The sequence below is a fragment of the Nicotiana tabacum genome, chromosome 20 (assembly GCF_000715075.1).
Source record: "Nicotiana tabacum cultivar K326 chromosome 20, ASM71507v2, whole genome shotgun sequence".
In the NCBI taxonomy this organism is placed as follows: Eukaryota; Viridiplantae; Streptophyta; class Magnoliopsida; order Solanales; family Solanaceae; genus Nicotiana; species Nicotiana tabacum.
Window position 1 is genome coordinate 1,013,586 of NC_134099.1, and position 19,591 is coordinate 1,033,176.

Sequence of the window (19,591 nt, forward strand, 5' to 3'; positions counted from 1 at the left end):
TGGTAGAAAAGAAATGTGAAACATGATATATATATATATATATATATATATATATATATATATATATATATATATATATATATATAATTATTTACTATAAAAATTTTATTTTACATTATATCCTCCGTAAAAATAAATTTTCACATTGCTGTTCATATGGTATAACTGGTAGACGAGCCAATAAAATTATCAATTGATTTAGTGATTACTTATGAACATAATAATAACGTAACGATTAATAATACAACAATTAATGCTGCAAAAATTATAATGTAACGATTATTACTCGTTAAGCTTTTAGTTTGATATATTACAAGTCCATATAAAAGATTAAATGATATTATGTATTTTTACTTTAAATTTAAATATTAAGATTATATTATCACTTTATTATCAACAAGAGTGCAGGTAAATTTGGGAGAAATTCAAAAATAGACAGATTTACAACTGGTCGTTCAAAAATAGCTCAGTTTCAAAAGTAATCGAAATTTAGTCACTTTTCATATAAAGATAAATCTGAGCGAAAACACTGTTCAAAAGCTGAAAAATACGCCAGTATATTATACTGGAGTTCCAGCATATTATACTGGAGTTCCAGGATAAATATGCTGGCTGGAACTCCAGCATAATATGATGGAGTTCCCGCATAAGTACACTAGAACTCCAGCATAATATACTGGAGTTCCAGCAAGTTTAATTGTCCAGTATAATCTACTGGAGTTTGGAGCACCGGTGCTCCAGTCTCCAGTATATTATACTGGAGTCAGCAAAGTATACTGGTCCAACATAATATGCTGGAGTTCATACACAGGTGCACCGAACTCAGTATATTATGTTGGACCGGTCTTTGTTGCAGCAAAATAGTGACTATTTTTCATTGACTTCATAAATACTGACTATTTTCGAATGACCAGTTCGAAAACTGGCTATACCGTGCTATTTTTACAGTAAATTTTACTCATGAGAAAAATAAAATTGTAACGAATAATGTGTATAAATTAACCAAGCAAGTGAACAATATAACATCCGAATTATTTGCCCAAAAGTTGAGAATTTTCGTTGTCAACTCCAAGTAATAAGTAAATTGTTTAGAAAAATGAAAAAAAGGCAAATTCAAATGCTCCTCGTTTTCCCTACACAGTAAAAAAGTAAAAGCAGTGAAGAGGTGACAGTCTCTCTCACACACACACACACTGCTGCCATCACCTCTACAGATAAAAAGTCGTCTCTCTGCTCATTCTCATTAACCCTAGCACTCTCTCTTTCTCTCTCTACACCTCACCTTTCTCTCTCTATAGACCAAACCCTAACCTCACCATGTCTTCTCGGAGGCTTCTAGCCTCTCTCCTCCGATCAACCGCCCAACGCGGCGGCGCTATTTCCAGATCTCCATTAGCAAATTCCATTCCCAGAACTACTTCACGGGCCTCACCGAAAGGATTCCTCTTAAACCGTGCCGTTAAGTACGCTACCTCAGCTGCTGCTGAGAAGCCGAAGGCGACTCCTCCTAAACCTTCCGGTAATGAACCTACTGGGAAAATCACCGATGAATTCACCGGCGCTGGTTCGATCGGGAAAGTGTGTCAGGTTATTGGTGCCGTCGTAGATGTGAGATTCGATGAAGGTTTGCCTCCGATCCTTACGGCGCTTGAGGTTTTGGATAACCAGATCCGGCTTGTGCTTGAGGTTGCTCAGCATTTGGGTGAGAATATGGTTAGGACTATTGCTATGGATGGTACTGAAGGTCTTGTTCGTGGTCAACGTGTCCTCAATACTGGCTCTCCTATCACTGTGAGTGCGCTGATCTTTGCTTTACTGGTTTAGAACATACATTTCTTAAGGAATTCGGCAATGTGATAGTGATCTATTTTTGTATGGTGGCTGGGGACCGATTTTATTTAATTATTCTACATGATGTATGGTTTAATTCACTGATTTATGTTGAAATTGATTGAAATATTTTATTGATCTAGATTTCTGGTTTGGTGGGCTAATCCTAGGAGGATTATTTTCATACTGATAGGAGTTTGTTTGAAGTTTTTTTGATAAAGTAACAACATTTTATTGAAAGTTTGGGAAGAATATACCAAAAAGTAAAAACCTAGGAGTTTTTTGAAGCTGCAAATGTGTAACTAGAGCGGAGTGTATGGTTTATAGGTTTGCTTATGATATAGTAATGGGCATTTCTTTGCTCCCAAATATAGTGCCTGTGTCTGGTTATCCTAGTATGGATTCAGATGTGTGTAAATATGTTTGTTTTTCTCGTAAGAGCTGTATTTTTTATTGAATGGAGTATGTTGAAATTCTGAATGGGCACCTACTGGTTTGTGGAGTTACTCATGTCTATTCACAACAAGAAGAGATACAGTTCTTCGCTTCAACTGATGAACGGATTTGCCACTGTATTACACATCCTTTCGTTTCTGAAAGATCATTTTCCTTGTAAAATGTTGTGAAAATTTTCCCATTTCACTTATTTTCTCTTACTTGAATGAGAAAGAGACTCCTGCTGTGCAACTCTTTTGTTCTTCTAACATGTCTGTTCTTCAAAATTGTTTTTGTTTCTCCTCCTCCCCCTCCTCCTCCTCCCCCGGGAGAATGTAGTCTTTTCTTATTTGTCGTTTCCTTTTACGCGTGAGTTCAGTTCTAAAATTTTGTTGTCTTTCTTCTGTTTTCTCCTAAAAGAAAAATTATTGAGTAATGGAATGAAACATTGTTCCAATGGAGCAGAATTGATACTGAGAACTTATAGCCTACCGCAACTAGTTTGGAGAGTTTGGAGTTGAGGCATAGTAATTGTTGTTTCATCTCAGTTGATATCCTGCTTTCAGTGGGAGTGCAGATAAATAGATTGGTCTGGCATTCACTTGCTGCATATTTTGTGCAGAAATTGATGGTTTCCATTGTGATTCCAGGTCCCTGTTGGTAGAGCCACCCTTGGTCGTATTATTAATGTCATTGGAGAGCCTATTGATGAGAGAGGCGACATTAGTAAGTTTTAAATGCCGTTTATCCCTTCTCTAAATTGTCCACGTGAATGGTTCTAAACATTGCATTTCTCTCTCTAAAAATTGCTGCAGACACCGATCACTTTTTGCCAATTCATCGTGAAGCTCCTGCCTTTGTTGAGCAGGCAACTGAACAACAAATTCTCGTTACTGGTATCAAGGTATGCTAATCAAAATAATTTTAGTCAGTGCTCTCGTTTCCATCACCTTTTCTGACCATATAATGGTTCCTGAAGTGTAACTCTTATTTGACATTTATGACATACGATGTCAATTTCATTATCGCTGTTTGACTTCTGACCAGGTTGTTGATCTTCTTGCCCCTTACCAAAGGGGAGGAAAGATTGGGCTTTTTGGTGGTGCTGGTGTTGGGAAGACTGTGCTTATTATGGAACTGATTAACAACGTTGCAAAAGCGCACGGTTAGTGCTACTTCCGAGTTTTCTTCTTGTTAGCTCAAATATAAATTAGTGTGTGAAGCTTATCTGTCAGAGGATTGACTTTTTTCTTCAGGTGGTTTCTCTGTCTTTGCTGGTGTTGGTGAACGCACTCGTGAGGGCAATGATTTGTACAGGGAAATGATTGAAAGTGGTGTCATTAAGCTTGGTGACAAGCAAGTACGCGTCCTATTTAATCAGAAGTTATTTGCTTTACCCCTTTAGCCTACAGTGTTATTCCAGACCATTGTTGACATTTTGTCTTATTGGTTTTATCAGAGTGAAAGCAAGTGCGCTCTTGTGTACGGTCAAATGAATGAGCCCCCTGGTGCTCGTGCCCGTGTTGGTCTTACAGGCTTGACTGTGGCTGAGCACTTCAGAGATGCTGAGGGGCAGGATGTGCTTCTCTTCATTGACAACATTTTCAGATTTACCCAGGTTGGCTTGCCTATGAGGCTGAATGATGGCTGAAGTTTCCTTAAATATGCAAATTTCACCCTTGCTAAACCTGTTGCTTCTGCATTGAAACAGGCTAACTCAGAGGTGTCTGCTTTGCTTGGTCGTATCCCATCCGCTGTCGGTTATCAACCAACTTTGGCTACAGATCTTGGAGGTCTTCAAGAGCGTATCACTACAACCAAGAAAGGTTCTATTACATCAGTCCAAGCTATTTATGTGCCTGCTGATGACTTGACAGATCCTGCCCCTGCAACTACCTTTGCTCATTTGGATGCCACAACTGTCTTGTCCCGTCAAGTATATAATGCCATAACGTCACTTGCTCTGTAACTTTATATTTCACCCCTTGTAGAGTTTGCCTTAAATTTTCTAACTTCATATATTTGAATTCCAGATTTCTGAGCTAGGTATTTACCCTGCTGTCGATCCTCTTGATTCTACATCTCGTATGCTCTCACCTCACATTTTGGGAGAAGACCACTACAATACTGCTCGTGGGGTACAGAAAGTTCTTCAGAACTACAAGAATCTTCAAGATATTATTGCCATTTTGGGTATGGATGAGCTTAGTGAAGATGATAAGATGACTGTTGCCCGTGCACGTAAAATCCAAAGATTCCTTAGTCAGCCTTTCCATGTTGCTGAAGTTTTCACGGGTGCCCCTGGAAAGTATGTTGACTTGAAGGAGAGCATTAACAGTTTCCAGGTAATGAATCTCAAATTTGGAATCTTGTCGTCCGTTATTATGGTTGGTTAAAACTCATAAAAAGAAAGTCACTTGGATCTTAAAACACTTGGGTAGTCTACTTTGAATCAATTCTTCTTCTACCATACCCTTTTGTTACTGTTACATCTCCTGATTGCCTTGTCTACCTCTTCAGTATGTTGAGAGGTGAAGCTATTTCCAATTATATTCTAAATTATTTTAAGTTTTTGGTGGAGTTTATTCGAGATGATAAATCTTGCTATGTGCATATTCGAGTCTGATCTAACTTGCTGGCATCTGATACTGATTATTTCTGTGATTGATTTTTCCAGGGAGTCTTGGATGGAAAATACGATGATCTTTCAGAACAGTCATTCTATATGGTTGGTGGAATCGATGAGGTCATTGCCAAGGCAGAGAAGATTGCCAAGGAATCTGCAGCTTAGATTATGGACTCCAGTGACTTTCTTTCATTATCTTTCATCGATAACTACAGAAATAATTTAAGTTTCTGTGACACTTTGGATTCTTTTTGAGAGGACCAAGGGTCCAAGATTTTCTGGTTTTTGTTTTTATATGCAATCCGGAATTGTGATAGGGAAGACATGGAGCTAAGGCCTACTTGCCAAACACCCACCCTTGACGCTCTGTTATGTCGCAAAATAAAGGGGGTAAAACGGCGAACTTGTATATTTTACTTTGAATTAATCTTGAGAATGTTGGTTGCCCAGTTTATGAGGGATTTCTTTACGTCACTTTCATTCTGAATGCCTTTTGAAAGTAGCATAACATTCATGGCGATCAGTCGGTAGTTTGGTCTACACAAAAGAGTCTTGAAGTTGCACTTATGTTGACAATTCTTGGGAGCCAATGAAGATTGTTTGGTAGACATGCCTACTCGAATTGATTTGGAGTAGAAATCTGGTCACATGGGTATTTTCCAAAATGAAACCACACGTATATTTCGTGGATGCAAAATGGCATAACTACATGCTGTCCTCTATGTTAATTTATTTTTCTAGTGTCTTAATTTTGTTATCCCTTGTATCCAAGGGCTACATAGTTGGATCGGAACCTAGAATCTCTAGTCGGATCGTGAGCTATGTTATATAAGGGTATGGTGGGATTGTGGGATGAACGAATTTCTTCATTCTTAGTCATTTGTTCTCGTTTAGTTATCTTTTTTATGCAGATCGGATAAAAGAATTACATGAAGAAAAAAAAGGGGCGGCCTCGGCATTAACGTAGCGTTTGGGAAAAACTGTATGGAAAAACTGTATCTCAAGGGGTGTGATGTAGACATTTTTTCCTAATACAAGCAATTAGTTTGTTTCAAGGTTCGAACATTGATTTGTAGTTTGTAGGTTTACCATTGATAGAAAGAAAAATAAAAAATTAAGGACGTGTTGTAATATTTTTAGAAATGGTTCCCTAAAATATTACTATGTTTTATGTTCAAAAGATGAAGGCATTATACATGTTGACGAAATAGATTTTCCTCTACTTAAAATGGAAATGGAGAAGCAAGGAACATACACTAGGGTCTCAAAAACTTATCAAGAAGTGAACACGTGGAAACCAACAATTTATTGGCTAAAAATCCACGCCCGCCGGCGTATTCTGAATTTCTATTACCCGCCCATCCTTCTCGGCGGCGCTAACTTTCTCCCCAACACATCTCCACAACATATAATTGAAAATGTCAATCCTTTCTCTCTCCCTTTCTCCATTTCCTAATTATCCCACTCTATCGCACCTTAGTTCCCATGCTCCCTCACACATCCAATCACTCCACCCTTCTTCATCCATGACCCTCCTTAGACCTCTCCACCACCAACTCCGCCACCAGTTTCGCCGCCGTCTTTCCATTTCCGCTGCCGCCGTCCGTCAGGACACGAACCTCTGGACAACCGCACCCCTCGTCACCGTTTCACCCGCCGCCGACGAAGCTCTCTTCCACGTCACTATCGACGTATCTGACTCTCCTGACCTCGCCGCCTCACACACTAAAGCCGGTCAGTACCTTCAGCTCCGCATTCCCGACGTTGAGAAGCCGGCGTTTTTAGCAATCGCATCGCCGCCGTCGCTTGCTTCTTCCAAAGGCGTATTTGAATTCCTCATAAAAAGTATCTCCGGATCCACCGCGGAGCTCCTCTGTGGACTTCAGAAAGGCGATGTTGTGGAGTTGAGTCAGGTCATGGGGAAAGGCTTTGATTTGGATCAAATATCTCCGCCAGAGAAGTATCAAACGGTTTTAATCTTCGCTACCGGATCCGGAATTAGGTGAACTCCTAATGCTTTGAATTTTTTGATAATTACTTGCTCTTTCTTATTCCTAATAAAAACCTAATGTTTTAGCTTTATTTTTGTACTTATTTTTCTATATAATGTGCTATTTTGTAGTTCTGTTTGTGCTACAATGTAGAGAAGGATTTCTTGTTTTAGTTGTGCTGTTCAGTGTATGAGATTGTTTGAAAGATCTGGTTCAGGATAAGTTATATATTCAGAGTGAGTTTAAATTGAATGGATGATTTACCAATAGTTCATTTATGCAAGAACCTGTTTTTATGGTTGTTGAGATTATATAGTTAATTTTGAGTAAATTGCACAGTGGAGTAAGCTGTAAATGAGCTTGCTTTTGGAAGGAGAACCTGTAGAAAATCTACCATAGTCAAAAAAAAAAGAAAAAAAGAAAAAGAACAAGAAAAAAGAGAATCTGCAAAACATCTACTAGGTAAGCCTATTGTTATGCAACTCAACTTGTACCGTAGTTGCTAGATGCTTTCTCATTATGCTTGAGGTTAGAGGTGTGAGATGCCATGTAAACTTTAGATTAGCTTTGGGTGTTCTTTTGTACTTCATTTCAGTAAGCTGGTTAGATGTGTTCTTTGATCTTTTAGTGACTAATGATTATCATAAAGTTGAAGTTCGCCAAGACTGAAAGCTGCAATCTTGAATCTGGTAGTGGACTAGAGGTGATCAGCTCTACAGCTGCAAGCCTACTTTTTGTAGTATAACATGGCTTAAGTCTTTATCATGCAGTTATGTATCACACTCGTAATTCCTGACTACCATATGGCATTTGTGTAGTGGATGTTGGCAAATATGTTAGTTTGTATATTTGTCTTTGTTCTATTTTTTAGTGTTGTTTTTCTTTCTCCTGCATCTCACTCCTTTATCTTTAATCTGTTTTTGGCAGCCCAATTCGATCGCTGATTGAAGCAGGATTTAGTGCAGACAAGAGATCTGATGTTCGGCTATATTATGGTGCAAGGAATTTGAAGAGAATGGCATACCAGGTTTGTTGTGTGCTCGCAAGATGTAGACAATTTCTTTCTTCCTTGTGGCAGAAATACAAGATAAAACTTTGTATCTGTTGTTTGATTTCTTCGTCCTTTTACTTTTATAGGATAGGTTTGAGAACTGGGCATCCTCTGGGGTAAAGGTTGTGCCGGTGTTGTCTCAGCCTGATGATGCTTGGACAGGCGAACGTGGCTTTGTTCAGGTAATGATATGTTTACATTTGTATCTTCTAATAATCTTATTTTGATTTTATCTGTTGCTCAGCAATAAAATTTGTTTCACCATCTGCTTTTGCAGGCCGCATTTGCCCGAGCTAAAAACATTTTTAGTCCTCAATCCACTGGAGCAGTACTCTGTGGTCAAAAGCAAATGGCTGAGGTTTGTAGTTAGTTTACTTTAAAGTATTTGTTCATCATATTTTGTGTCCTTCCTTGCTCTTTATCCATTATGGAGAGGCCAATAGTCTTTCTTGTTTTGCACTTGTTTTTGTCTAACAGCTACTTGACCTCCACGTTTCTATTCATCTTAGAATCAAGAGAGCTGAGATTCGATCCCAAAATTCTAGAGCAAACACAAATGTTTGCTTTGTTAACTGTAGATTAGCATTAAGAAAACTGATAATTTTGACATTGACCAGCATTAATGTAGACCACTATTGCTACAAAGCTGTGCTCAACAGTAACCCTGAGCTAGGGATCCACAACCGCAAAGAAATTAGTCTTTTAAATTACATCCAATGGATGGGAAAATTTTATGTTGTAGGGGTAAGGTCTGCGTACACTCTACCCTCCCCGGACCCCACTAGTGGGATTATTACTGGGTTGTTGTTGATTAAGAAGACAAGCAAAAGAAGTGATTCTCATCACCAGTTAATGTGATAATTTTGTGTGGTTGATGTACTTGATAGTTTACGATGGCTTTGCCAGATATGCATTTTGGATTTATAACATTGGCTGGTTGAAAATCCAATTTGGATTTTGGTGTACTGCCAATGTTGTCTCTTGCAAGGAAAACAGTGCACGGGGATCTACCCTTCATTTAACTGTTAAGTGGTGAACTCCCAAAAATACTTTGTGGCTTTACACAATCCATGAGATGCTTTTTGGTAGTTTCTGCAAAATGCTACAGCTTTTCTCGTATCCTATTGCCTTCATTAATTTAGTGTTCCTCATTTTTTGTGATTCTCATTGTATTTTACCTCATACTTGGATGATTAATGAAGCTAGTAGTCAATAACTTAAGAACAAAAGTAGAAAAAAATAAGTTGAATTTTGATTGAATAAGAACTATAATATGAATGAATGCTAAATTGTGAGTCTTAAGACTTTTCGCGTAATAAAATTTGATAAAATAAATCTTTTTTCGTGAGACAAGAGGCTTGCCTGGATATATTTCTGTGAAATAGGATTGTAGAACTTAGTGGTTTAGGACTCACTTAATGACAGACTTCTTTGGATATATTATGTTTTGGACATGAGTTTAGTCAGTTTGAAAATTGAAACGAGACTAATATCTTAGGAAAGTTGGTGCTATGACATGCCTAGAGAAGGGTAAAAAACGGTATGATGAACACTTAAGTCGAACGCTGTTGATGTGGAACTTTGGTAGACGGTCTTAGACTGTGAGTTGCATCATGTTATCATGAAATACATTCCATGACATTTTTTCTTATCAAGCAATCCAGTGAGTGTACTATTTTAGAGATTTAGCTTCAAGTAAGCTAGAATTGTTTTCACGTTTAGCTATTGATTTGGCGGATAGCACCAGAATTCATGATGGTAAGGTTTATCGGATAATCTTCCATATGAGTAGGTTACGTCTAGACTAGTACGACCAAATGAACTCATGCGGTTGGTGTACTTGGGATGTAAGATTATAGAGTTATGCCCAGGCTTTGAGAAGAAATAGGAACTCTTTCTTGCTCTCTGACAACCCATTTTCCCTTTGAAAGCACTAGATGTTACCTAGGGAACTTATAGTTAGCCCTCTGCGAATCACGATAGCTTGGCAATCCGTTTGAAGAATATGTCCATAAATACTACTATCGCCTCTTGGAAAGTTTACGCCTGACTCACTCTAGAAAGAAAGATTGAAGGACACGACTACAACTTTTATTGAAAAAGGGATTAATACCGTGATTGGAATGAAACTTCTGTTGATAGATCAAAATTCGCATCCGCCCATCTAAGAATTTTTTTCGTGCCAGGTCATGAGCTATATTGAGTGATAAAGAGAATTGGGTTCTATTAGGCTCACCTGCACTGCCTTTGCCTGAGACATTAGAAGGAGCGAGAAAGGGCTTGTTGAAGTCAAATCCCCAGCTCTTGAATAGGTGCTGCAAATCTTAATTTATAGTGCATGCGGCTATATTGAGGTGTTGTATCCGTAATTCAACCAGGTACATATCGAACCTACTGGCCATAGTCTTAAGTCTCACCTTCACCCATCATCAAAGCATTACTACATGTTTGTCCAGCAAAAAAAGACAAAAAGGATTCAACCGTACTTGTGGAGCATATTAAACAAATTATTTGATAAATAAAAGTGTCCCACCTCTAATAGTTTGAAATTTTAGTAGTACCATAATTCAACAGAAGGTAATTAGAAAACTTTAGGTTATTTTAGTTAGATCTATTGGACTGGTATAACCATATTTCCTTGAATTCCATTTTGGAGATTTGTACTCATGAGACTGAAGCACTCAGTTATCCCTTTTTCCATGTTGATGAATTATTTAACCCTTGAATGCTTTTGGAAGCATATAGTTTGTATCAATTACCAATAGTGCTTCTTCGTGCTGGTTACACTCTCTTTTGCACGTTGCTATTATGAGATGGATCAATTGGTGCTTGAGCAGCTGCAATTGTTTCGTCAAGACTTTGTTATGTACTGATACTAGGTGCTTGAATCTGTTTCCTTTTTATCATTAGGGTGGTTGAGGGTTGGGATTTGGTTGTCAATATATTCACTTGGGCATTTTATGTAAGCATAGAAACTTCTGGGCCAAAAGATAACTTAGTGCCTACTAAAGGACTGAAAAGTTCCCTGATGCATTTGAGTGGGAGCTGAATGGAGGGAACTTAGTATGCCTGCCAGGTGATCACCATTAAGGTGGCACTAGAAACCAGGGGCTGCCTAATCAAAAGTTATTGGGTACTGATTCCAACAGGCAAAGCTCTTTCTGTTTGTCCATTGATAAGGTGATTATGTTTGCTGTTTGTATGGGATTAGGCCTGTAGGATTTTAGATACCATTAAGAAAGGTCTACTTGGTAACTGGCGATAGCATGTGCATTTCGCTAAGTGTGTATACAGCTTCAGATTGGCATGAGCTGGTAGATAGATGCGATGTCTACAGAATTGTACTCCTTTTATCTTATGCAGGGAATGTTTTCCTTTTTCCCAAATATGCAGCAGGAAACTAGGGAAATTTGTTATTCTTCTCCTTCCCGAATGGAAGTAAATTTTGTTTGAATTAGATCAATATATCCTAGTGATAGATGTATCCACACTCAAAAGTCAAAACTGTTATTTGATATCTGAAGACGTTTGATGAGAAAGTAGGAGTAAAACTTAGCGACTTCTCTGACTGTAAGTTGATGAAGTTTGTGACCAAAATATTCAAACAAATAGACAACTTTCAAGTAGAATTTCTGCAACTTTCACCGTTTAGTAAAATCAGAGTGTGAGAATCCATAAGCCAGAAATTGTTATAACTTCTAGCGTATTTATAGTGAACTGCTTTATTTTTGTAGGAAAGAGTATTTTCTACTTTGTTCTGGTTGAAAGTTCAACAAACTTGGTTTACGATTGCCATGTACTATTACCTGACATGTGTGAAGAAATTTTCACTTTCAAGAACATAAGCATCAATATGTTTTGGATCATTGGCTCAGATTTACAATTTGTATCCTTTGACTCTTCTTGCAGGAGGTGACTGCTCTTCTTGTAGCAGATGGAGTCTCAACCGAGAAGATTCTGAAGAACTTCTAAACAAAAATATTTTTTGGTTCATCGTGTTGTATTATTGTCTAGTATAAAACCTCAATTCATTGAATGTCACCTGCTGGCTACAAGGAATCCAGCATGGAACAGCATAATGTACGACTCTTCTCGTCAGCCTATACAAAGTCCAATTCTCAGTAACTGCTCCTTTTCAGGAGGTGAAGCATCTTTTAATGCAATCAATGGTGGATAAACAGGACTGAAGAGGGCAAAAGCTGAAATGCGACTGCTCTTTCTTTTTTCTGTTTTATTGAGCAGGCAGGCTAGTAATTAGCGCCTCTGGACCTGTAACCAATCGCCTTCTTTTTGTCATATACAAGACACAAGGCATCAAGTTGCTGTATTGAGTTATTGACAAGAAATTTTTGACCATTTCTGGTGCAATATGGTATAAAATCTTGAGAATTCACAAATTTATTTAACTGTCATCGATATTTAATGGGATTTGACTGAATGAGAAAAAGCTATTCCTGATAGAGCTAATTTGCGTATCAAATTAAGTAAAAGAGAATAATTTACTTCTGCTTGATCGCTTATGATTGGCTATAAGAGAGACACTACTAATAAAGCATAGCAAGCCGCTCGTGACATAACAATATCTTAGATTGGAATTTACCAACCAAAAGTAGGACTGGCAAAATGGTTTAAAGAAAACAGTTAACCACCCATATTATCCATTAAAAAATGGGTTGGATAATGAACTTTTTAAAAACGGGTCAAATATGGATAAGAACCATATTATCCATTTAGAAAATGGATAACCAATAAGTAACCAATGAGTCTAACTTTTACATTTGTAAAGCCTCAAATTGGGGTTCCTCAAGTTAGAGAGACTAAGAATTCTCCCAAAAGTGATCATATACAAGAAGTCATGGATAATATGGGTAACCCGTATTATCCGCCGGTTAACCCGTTTTTTATCCGTATTAAATATGGGTCGGATCGCATAATTAATCCGTTTTATTACCCGTTTTCAACCCAAACCATATCCGACCCGACCCGACCCGCCCATTTGCCACTCCTAACCAAAAGCAACAATACCTCACTGTCATATCATACTAAGCACCCTAGTATAATCACAGCAAAACTGATAATTACATGCAAGTGCCACTAAAAAAAGGGAATATTTCGCCACACGAAGTTACTCTGTTAATCAATAGCAGAATCACTAGTATCATAAATGTGCTGGTCTGTAGAAATATTCAACTGTATTGATGAAATACGGGCTTTAGACCTCCAATCGAAACAAATTACAGCACAACTGTAATTCGCAATGGCAGTTTACAGTCTCCACAGAATGAAGTTAAATGGAAAACAACATGAATTGAGTGCAAGTAGTCATAAGTCATAATAACATCCTAAGCATTCTGAATATCATGAGCACCATTACCATCACTTTCCTTGCGCACCTCAGAACCACGTTCCACTGGCTCATCATTTTTCTCTTTCTCGTCGTGGGGTTGATGCTTGTCCTTGGACACTTCATCTGAGTGGTGATGCTTATGGTTGGAACGGTGATACGGTTAGAGGTGGCAATTTGAGTCCAAACTCGTCCAACCCGTCCAATCTGCTCAGAGATTAATGGTTTAGGCTACAAACATTTTACGTCATGGGTCAATTTGGGCGGAGCCCAAGTTAACCCATTATTTTTTTTAGCCCATTTTGACTCATTAAGCAGCCTAAATACAACCCATGAAACTCACCCAAAACAAAAGGATATCAATCCAACTTATCTAGAAATTTACTTAGTTACTCCAATTTTAATTTTTTTTTTATTTTCAATTCTTTTTTTCACCGCCCACCCTAACCCCCGCAAATCCCCTCAAAAAAAAATTATTTACTTTATTTTTTTTTATATTTTTAGTTTTCTCTTCTTTTTTTTCTCTGCACCACCCAGGCAGGCCTAACCACTGTGAGCACGTGATTTTTGTTTTCGCACGACAATCGCTCCAAAAAGAAATAAAAAAAAATATATAATTGGCCCTGCTGTACAATTTCGGATTTCTGTGCGGCACCTTGTTGATTTATTTGTGACTTTGGCCCATTTTTATTTATTTACTTTATTAAAATAAAATTCAAAAAAAAAATATATGTGTCCTGCATAATTCAAACCGTAATCCGGTCGTTAAATAGAAAATCATGAATAGGCATTTTCGTCCGTGATTTTATTTGGTTTGACTTTACCTATTTTGAAATATTTTAGTGTGTGTGCAAATAATTGTATTTGAGTGTGTATTTAATTTTAATTTGATTTTTTTTGGCTTAGTTTTGTTTTAAAATAAATAATAATAAAAAAAAATAAAAAAAAAATAAAATAAAGAAAAGACCCCTTCCCTTCCGGACTTGGGCCAATTTTAACAAAATTGGCCCAAACAAACAGCCCAAGACCCAGGCCTGCCCGGTCCAGGCCACCTGATGCCCAGGACGTCCAAACGACGTCGTTTGAGTCGTGCCTGATCTGGGCCGTTGATCTCAGAGTGATCAACGGCCAAGATCAATTCCCCATAACCCATCAATAAACCCGACCCATCTTACCCGGACCGACCCCAACCCTTTACCCTTGAAACGACACCGTTCCACTTAAGCTATCAGATCCAGACCGTAGATCTAGATTGATCTAACGGTCGAGATCAATCCACCCATTAACTATATAAGGCCATAATCCTACCCTGCCCCCCTATCCGAACCCCAGCCTTCGTCTTCAACCTCATCCCCTTCAAACCCTAGAGCCGCCCTTGTATCCCCCACCATGAAAACCGGCGGCATGAACGCCGGTGACCTCGCCATGAACACCATAGAACCCCCTCACCACCCTGAACATAGACCTGTTAACCGTTTGGTTCGAATCACCCCCAGGTCCTCGAATCTTCATTTGAAGATTCGAGTCAAAACTCGATCTACACCAAACAACCCCAGCTTCATACCAGACACTCCCCGGACCTTCCTCGTGACCAAACCATACTTGGTTTGGTCCGAATCTAACCAGGGAAGCACGAATATTAGATCTGAGTTTTGAAACCACAAGGTCCCTCGTCACTGGTTCAAACCGGTTCAAACCAAAGAGGTTAAGGTCTGATGGACTTTAATCAAAGTGTCTCTCATTTGAGAAACACTTCGATTAAAGCCCGTTCAGCCTTAAGAAAGTTGTCCAAGTCCGAGTTTGAGGTTTTGATTTTTTTCAAGATTTAAGGTGATTTTCTTTCTCTTCTTTATTTGTTTTGGCCCATTTGATTGTGTTAAAGTCCGTTCATGCTTTGATTTTGTGTCTTTGAATTTTGTCAACTGTGCCCCGTCCATTTGCCTGAACTTCTGTTTGTTTGAATAAGTCTTTCCATTTGCTCTGATAATGTATATAAATGTTGTGCAAGTAGCGGATTTTCAAGTTTGGACTGACTAATGACTCCTCGAGTGTATTTCTGCTTAGTCAGTATAATTCGAACCATGTTTAAATGTCTGATTTTTGGCTACGATTGTGTATGTTAATGCTAATATAGTCGAGTCGACATGTGTCGTCAATTAGTTACAACTGTCTGAACAAAGTAAATCGATTTGCTTCTGATGAACATTTGCCTTGAGCCAATTAAGAACCAGTTTTTGCTTACTTATAGATTGTTTGAATTGATCAGCTAATGTAAAAAGGATTGTTTATGTTTAAATTCTGAATTGGAAGGCATGTGCACTCGTGCACAGCATGTGCATTGGTGCACCTCATGTGCCTTGTGCACAGCCTGTTTTTCTGCTTAAGAAGGCTTTTAAGTTTTAAACAATTTGACAGCATATGCTGTCAGACATATTCTACTGCCCATACCTTGCTTTAAGTTTAAAAAAGTATTAAACCTTTTAAAAGTAAGTCTGTCAGGGAATGTTGATGGAGGTTATATACTTAAATAACTAATTGGGATCTGAAAAGGTAAAAGACACATGGGAGGGGTACTGTGACATTTGGAAAACAGGCTGTTAAAAGGGATGGTGTTGAGGCTTATAAAAGGAGACAGAATTGGGCAGGAGAAGGGGGGCATTAGGAGATAGACATAAAAAAGGGGATAGAATCAAAGGATAGGGAGGATCAGACCTGAAAAAGAAAATATACACACACAGTGAGGGGATTGGGAACCTTAAGAGCTGAAAAGGAAAAACAAAAACACAGATAGAGAGAGGTTAAGGGATAGAAGCTATACAACCAACAATCAGAAACTTTTTCCTCCTATCATTATTGGTTTTCAGTTGTTCAACTGGTTCGGATCAAATTCTGATCCTTATGAAATTCCAGTTGTGTCCTTTAGTCGAGTGTTTTCATTGGTTTACTACTGGTTTGGTCTGTCTGGAGTTCTGATTCTACTCCACTAGGTGTTGCTGTTATTTGGCTATTGCTTTCTATTGGCCATAGTTGTATTTCTGCACTCGAGCCTGTTCTTGCTGCTGCTATTTTGCTCACTATTGTTGCTGCATTTCTGTCCTGCTGCTACTGCTATTCTGCTTCCCGCTGTTGCTGATTTCCCTATCTTCTTCCTCTTCTCTTTGGCATTTTCGGTTTGTTTCCAGGTACACATCTCAAGTCTCACATTGGTGTAGCTGAATGTAACATTGAAAAAGCATGAATAGAAAGATTTGAAGGAGTTATAATCACCCGTTTACTGACTGCCTTTTCATAAATGTTGTTAAGTTTATGTAAATTGTAGTTTATAGCTGATAGAGAATACATTATTAAGTTTGTACTTGTTGATTTGAACTGTGGTGTTCGATTCGTTTATTGGCATACAGAATGTGAATGGAACTCTTGGAATGTGAAATTATTTAATGTGATTGTTAAAAATTAAAATTCACTCCTTCAGCATGTATTGAATAAGTAAGGGCAAATGGCTATTAAAATAATGTGGTTTTGAACTGCCCGGTCTTCGATTTCTTTAGGCCTTTACAGGATTAGTTTTTATCGGCAGTATTCTTCAATAAGGAATCCTATTAACCCTGTTTAAGCAAGTTAATCTAATTTTTGACCTAAAGATATTTGTTCGGATTAAGTGTCGTATTTCATCAGAATAAGCGGATTTTTCTCTGTCAAACCAAAGCAATTTTCCATTGAAAAGTAGTGTTTTCTCTACTTTGTAAATAGTTAATCAGGTATTGGTAAGGATCCGGATTAGGCAAAAGTATATAGTTAAATTAGCATGTATCTTTTCTTCTAGTTTAGAGACAAATGCATTAGAAATGTAGCCACTTTAGGATGTCCTCTCTAAAATAGAGATGAGCCTCGCCGAATAAAGATGCAAAATTGCGGGGCCCTCAATAAATAACCATGATAATTATTTAGAATTCAGGATAGGCCATTTAATAAATTTCATGGCCTTCTACAAAATAATAACGCGTTAGACTCTTTAGGCGCGGCTTAATTAAATCATATTCTTAAATTCGGGTGCACATTGATGTGACCCAAATCCAAATCTCAATGAAGTTCAAATGTGTCGATGATCACGAGTGCATTGATTGTGACGTGGTTCGAGACGCATTTTCACGACGTTGCAATTCTATAAAAATAAATGATAATGATAAAAGCGGTTTAAACTTAATAAAAGCACATAAGTCACAACATGTATTTAAATCAGATATTTAGCCATTATAACAATTTAAGCGACCGTGCTAGAACCACGGGATTCGAGGGTGCCTAACACCTTCCCTCGGGTCAACAGAATTCCTTACTTAGAATTTCTGGTTCGCAGACTTCATTTGGAAAAGTCGAAAATTTCCTCGATTTGGGATTCAAGATAAACCGGTGACTTGGGACACCAAAAGCCAAACCTTTCCCAAGTGGCGACTCTGAATTAAATAAATAATCCCATTTCGAATATTGTCACTTAAATTGGAAAAACTCCACCCGCGCATTTAACCCTTCGGGGCGGGCGCGCAAAAAGGAGGTGTGACAGCTCTGGCGACTCCGCTGGGGATACGGCCCATAACCACTGGTTCAGGGTTAGAAATTCGAGCTTAGATAAATTGTTATATTTGGTTATATCTGATGTTCACATGTTTGAGCCTAATGTGCTAAATGTTGCTTTTACCGCTTTGATATTATCTGAACTGTATATAAACTGTGCCGAAACCCATCTCTTCTTTCCTCCGGGGAAAGGCTCGCTGGTCGAGACTCCCTATTCTGTTAGTGTCGATACCCGAAATAAGAAAGAGGACGGATAAGTTACGAAGCCTGACGGCCTTTTGGTTCCCGGTAAGTTGCCCCTCCTCGACTCGAGTTGTCCGCTCGGGTACACAGTCTAGAACAAATACTAAGGTTTAAACCTAGTATAACTCGACTTCATGCCGGATCCCTAGTAGGAACGCTTATTTGCATCATGTTGCATTCGACTTAGGGGGCTCAACACAGGGGTTGGGTCCGTCTAGGACAAGCAACCAGAAATGAAAAGGCCACCCTGCTGCATCTTATTTGTTTTGCGCATTTATTTGCTTCGGTTCCGCATGTTGATCGGTTTCTAAAAAAAAAAATAGCAGCGTAGGGAGATAATTACTTATTTTGGAAAAATAAAACCAATGTCCAAGTAGTGTCGAAACCTCGTCGGAATTTTTCTAAAAAAAAAAAGAAAAAAAAAGAAAACCAAAAGTTGCCTTTTAGTCTGATAAAAAAAAACATATAAAAATTGTTTCTTTTCTTTTAAGAAAAAAAAGAGGGTATTTATTTCAAAAAAAAAAATAAAAAAAAATGGAAAACTCATAATTCAAAAATGTGTTGTTTCTTTTGTAATACCATTTTATAAATTCGGACTAATAGTCCAAATAGTGCAAAAAAAAAACAAAAAAAAATATTTTTTTAGTATTTATCTTTCTCCAAAAACAATAAAAATGCTTATTCTTGATTACTAGGTTTATTTAATTTTCTCTATGACCGAACTACGCCGGTTTGATTCTCGCACGGGGTGAGATACGTAGGCAACCCTCGGCGGGCCCAACCTCCCGTTTTCAAAAAAAAATCTAGATAATTTTAATTTTTTTTGAGTCTAATAAAGTTTATCGCCTTAAATAAATGTGCAGGATGAGCACGATACAAAATGAATCGTTTTCAATAATGACCAAGATCCCTTTTGAGTTGCGATTATGGTGGAACGACTTAGGCAAAGAAGGGCAAGGCAAAGTGAGGAAATATCTGAAAAATCTCCCGGATTTACTAGACATTTAGCCTCGGGGTGATATTATCAGATCATTGGTCACTTACTGGGACTCGGCGCACAATGTATTCCATTTTTCAGACTTCGAACTCACCCCGACGCTGGAGGAAATAGCGGGATACATTGGGGGTGATGAAGCTCCGTTAAGGTTCAAGTACTTGATTGCACCTAGAGCCGTCACGGTACACCGATTTTTGGACTTTCTGAAAATACCCCGAACATTTCACCATCCAGATCTTGCCAAAGGTTTCTGCAGTCTCCATCTCATGTATGCTAGATACGGTCATGAGGGTGGGTTCAATAAGCCGGATTTCAAACTATGTAGTAAAGGCAACCGACAAAAATGGGACGAACACAGGCAATTGGCTTTCATGACGGCTTTCTTAGGTCTTATAGTGTTCCCAAGGAAGGACGGCAACATCGATCTAAGAATAACTGGGGTTGTCAGTACTTTGCTTACCCAAGATAAAAGTACTCTGGCGCCTATGATTATGGCTGACATTTT

At 38.2% G+C, this 19,591-nt stretch overlaps 2 protein-coding genes across 2 annotated transcripts; both read left to right on the forward strand.

Annotated features, from left to right (window-relative positions):
- The first annotated feature begins 1,179 nt into the window (after positions 1-1,179).
- Positions 1,180-5,343, forward strand: LOC107766401 (ATP synthase subunit beta, mitochondrial). Its single transcript, XM_016585180.2, has 9 exons — positions 1,180-1,791; positions 2,916-2,991; positions 3,081-3,169; positions 3,313-3,430; positions 3,522-3,625; positions 3,725-3,883; positions 3,977-4,201; positions 4,299-4,610; positions 4,943-5,343. The coding sequence occupies exons 1-9, from the start codon at positions 1,318-1,320 to the stop codon at positions 5,054-5,056; spliced, it is 1,671 nt and encodes a 556-aa protein (XP_016440666.1). The 5' UTR covers positions 1,180-1,317; the 3' UTR covers positions 5,057-5,343.
- A 790-nt stretch (positions 5,344-6,133) lies between these two features.
- Positions 6,134-12,301, forward strand: LOC107766402 (fruit protein pKIWI502-like). The gene is made up of 5 exons (XM_016585181.2): positions 6,134-6,893; positions 7,810-7,909; positions 8,020-8,115; positions 8,211-8,291; positions 11,843-12,301. Exons 1-5 carry the CDS (start codon positions 6,310-6,312, stop codon positions 11,903-11,905), a joined length of 924 nt encoding a protein of 307 aa, XP_016440667.1. The 5' UTR covers positions 6,134-6,309; the 3' UTR covers positions 11,906-12,301.
- The last annotated feature ends 7,290 nt before the right edge of the window (positions 12,302-19,591 follow it).

What these genes read in the sequence shown, in the direction of transcription:
- LOC107766401 (XM_016585180.2), top strand. Translation starts at nt 1,318, where the DNA reads ATGTCTTCTCGGAGGCTTCTAGCCTCTCTCCTCCGATCAACCGCCCAA. An exon ending in ATACTGGCTCTCCTATCACT is followed by an intron (nt 1,792 to 2,915) that starts GTGAGTGCGCTG and finishes TTGTGATTCCAG; the next exon opens with GTCCCTGTTGGTAGAGCCAC. An exon ending in CAACTGTCTTGTCCCGTCAA is followed by an intron (nt 4,202 to 4,298) that starts GTATATAATGCC and finishes TTTGAATTCCAG; the next exon opens with ATTTCTGAGCTAGGTATTTA.
- LOC107766402 (XM_016585181.2), top strand. Translation starts at nt 6,310, where the DNA reads ATGTCAATCCTTTCTCTCTCCCTTTCTCCATTTCCTAATTATCCCACT. An exon ending in GCTACCGGATCCGGAATTAG is followed by an intron (nt 6,894 to 7,809) that starts GTGAACTCCTAA and finishes TGTTTTTGGCAG; the next exon opens with CCCAATTCGATCGCTGATTG. An exon ending in GCGAACGTGGCTTTGTTCAG is followed by an intron (nt 8,116 to 8,210) that starts GTAATGATATGT and finishes CTGCTTTTGCAG; the next exon opens with GCCGCATTTGCCCGAGCTAA.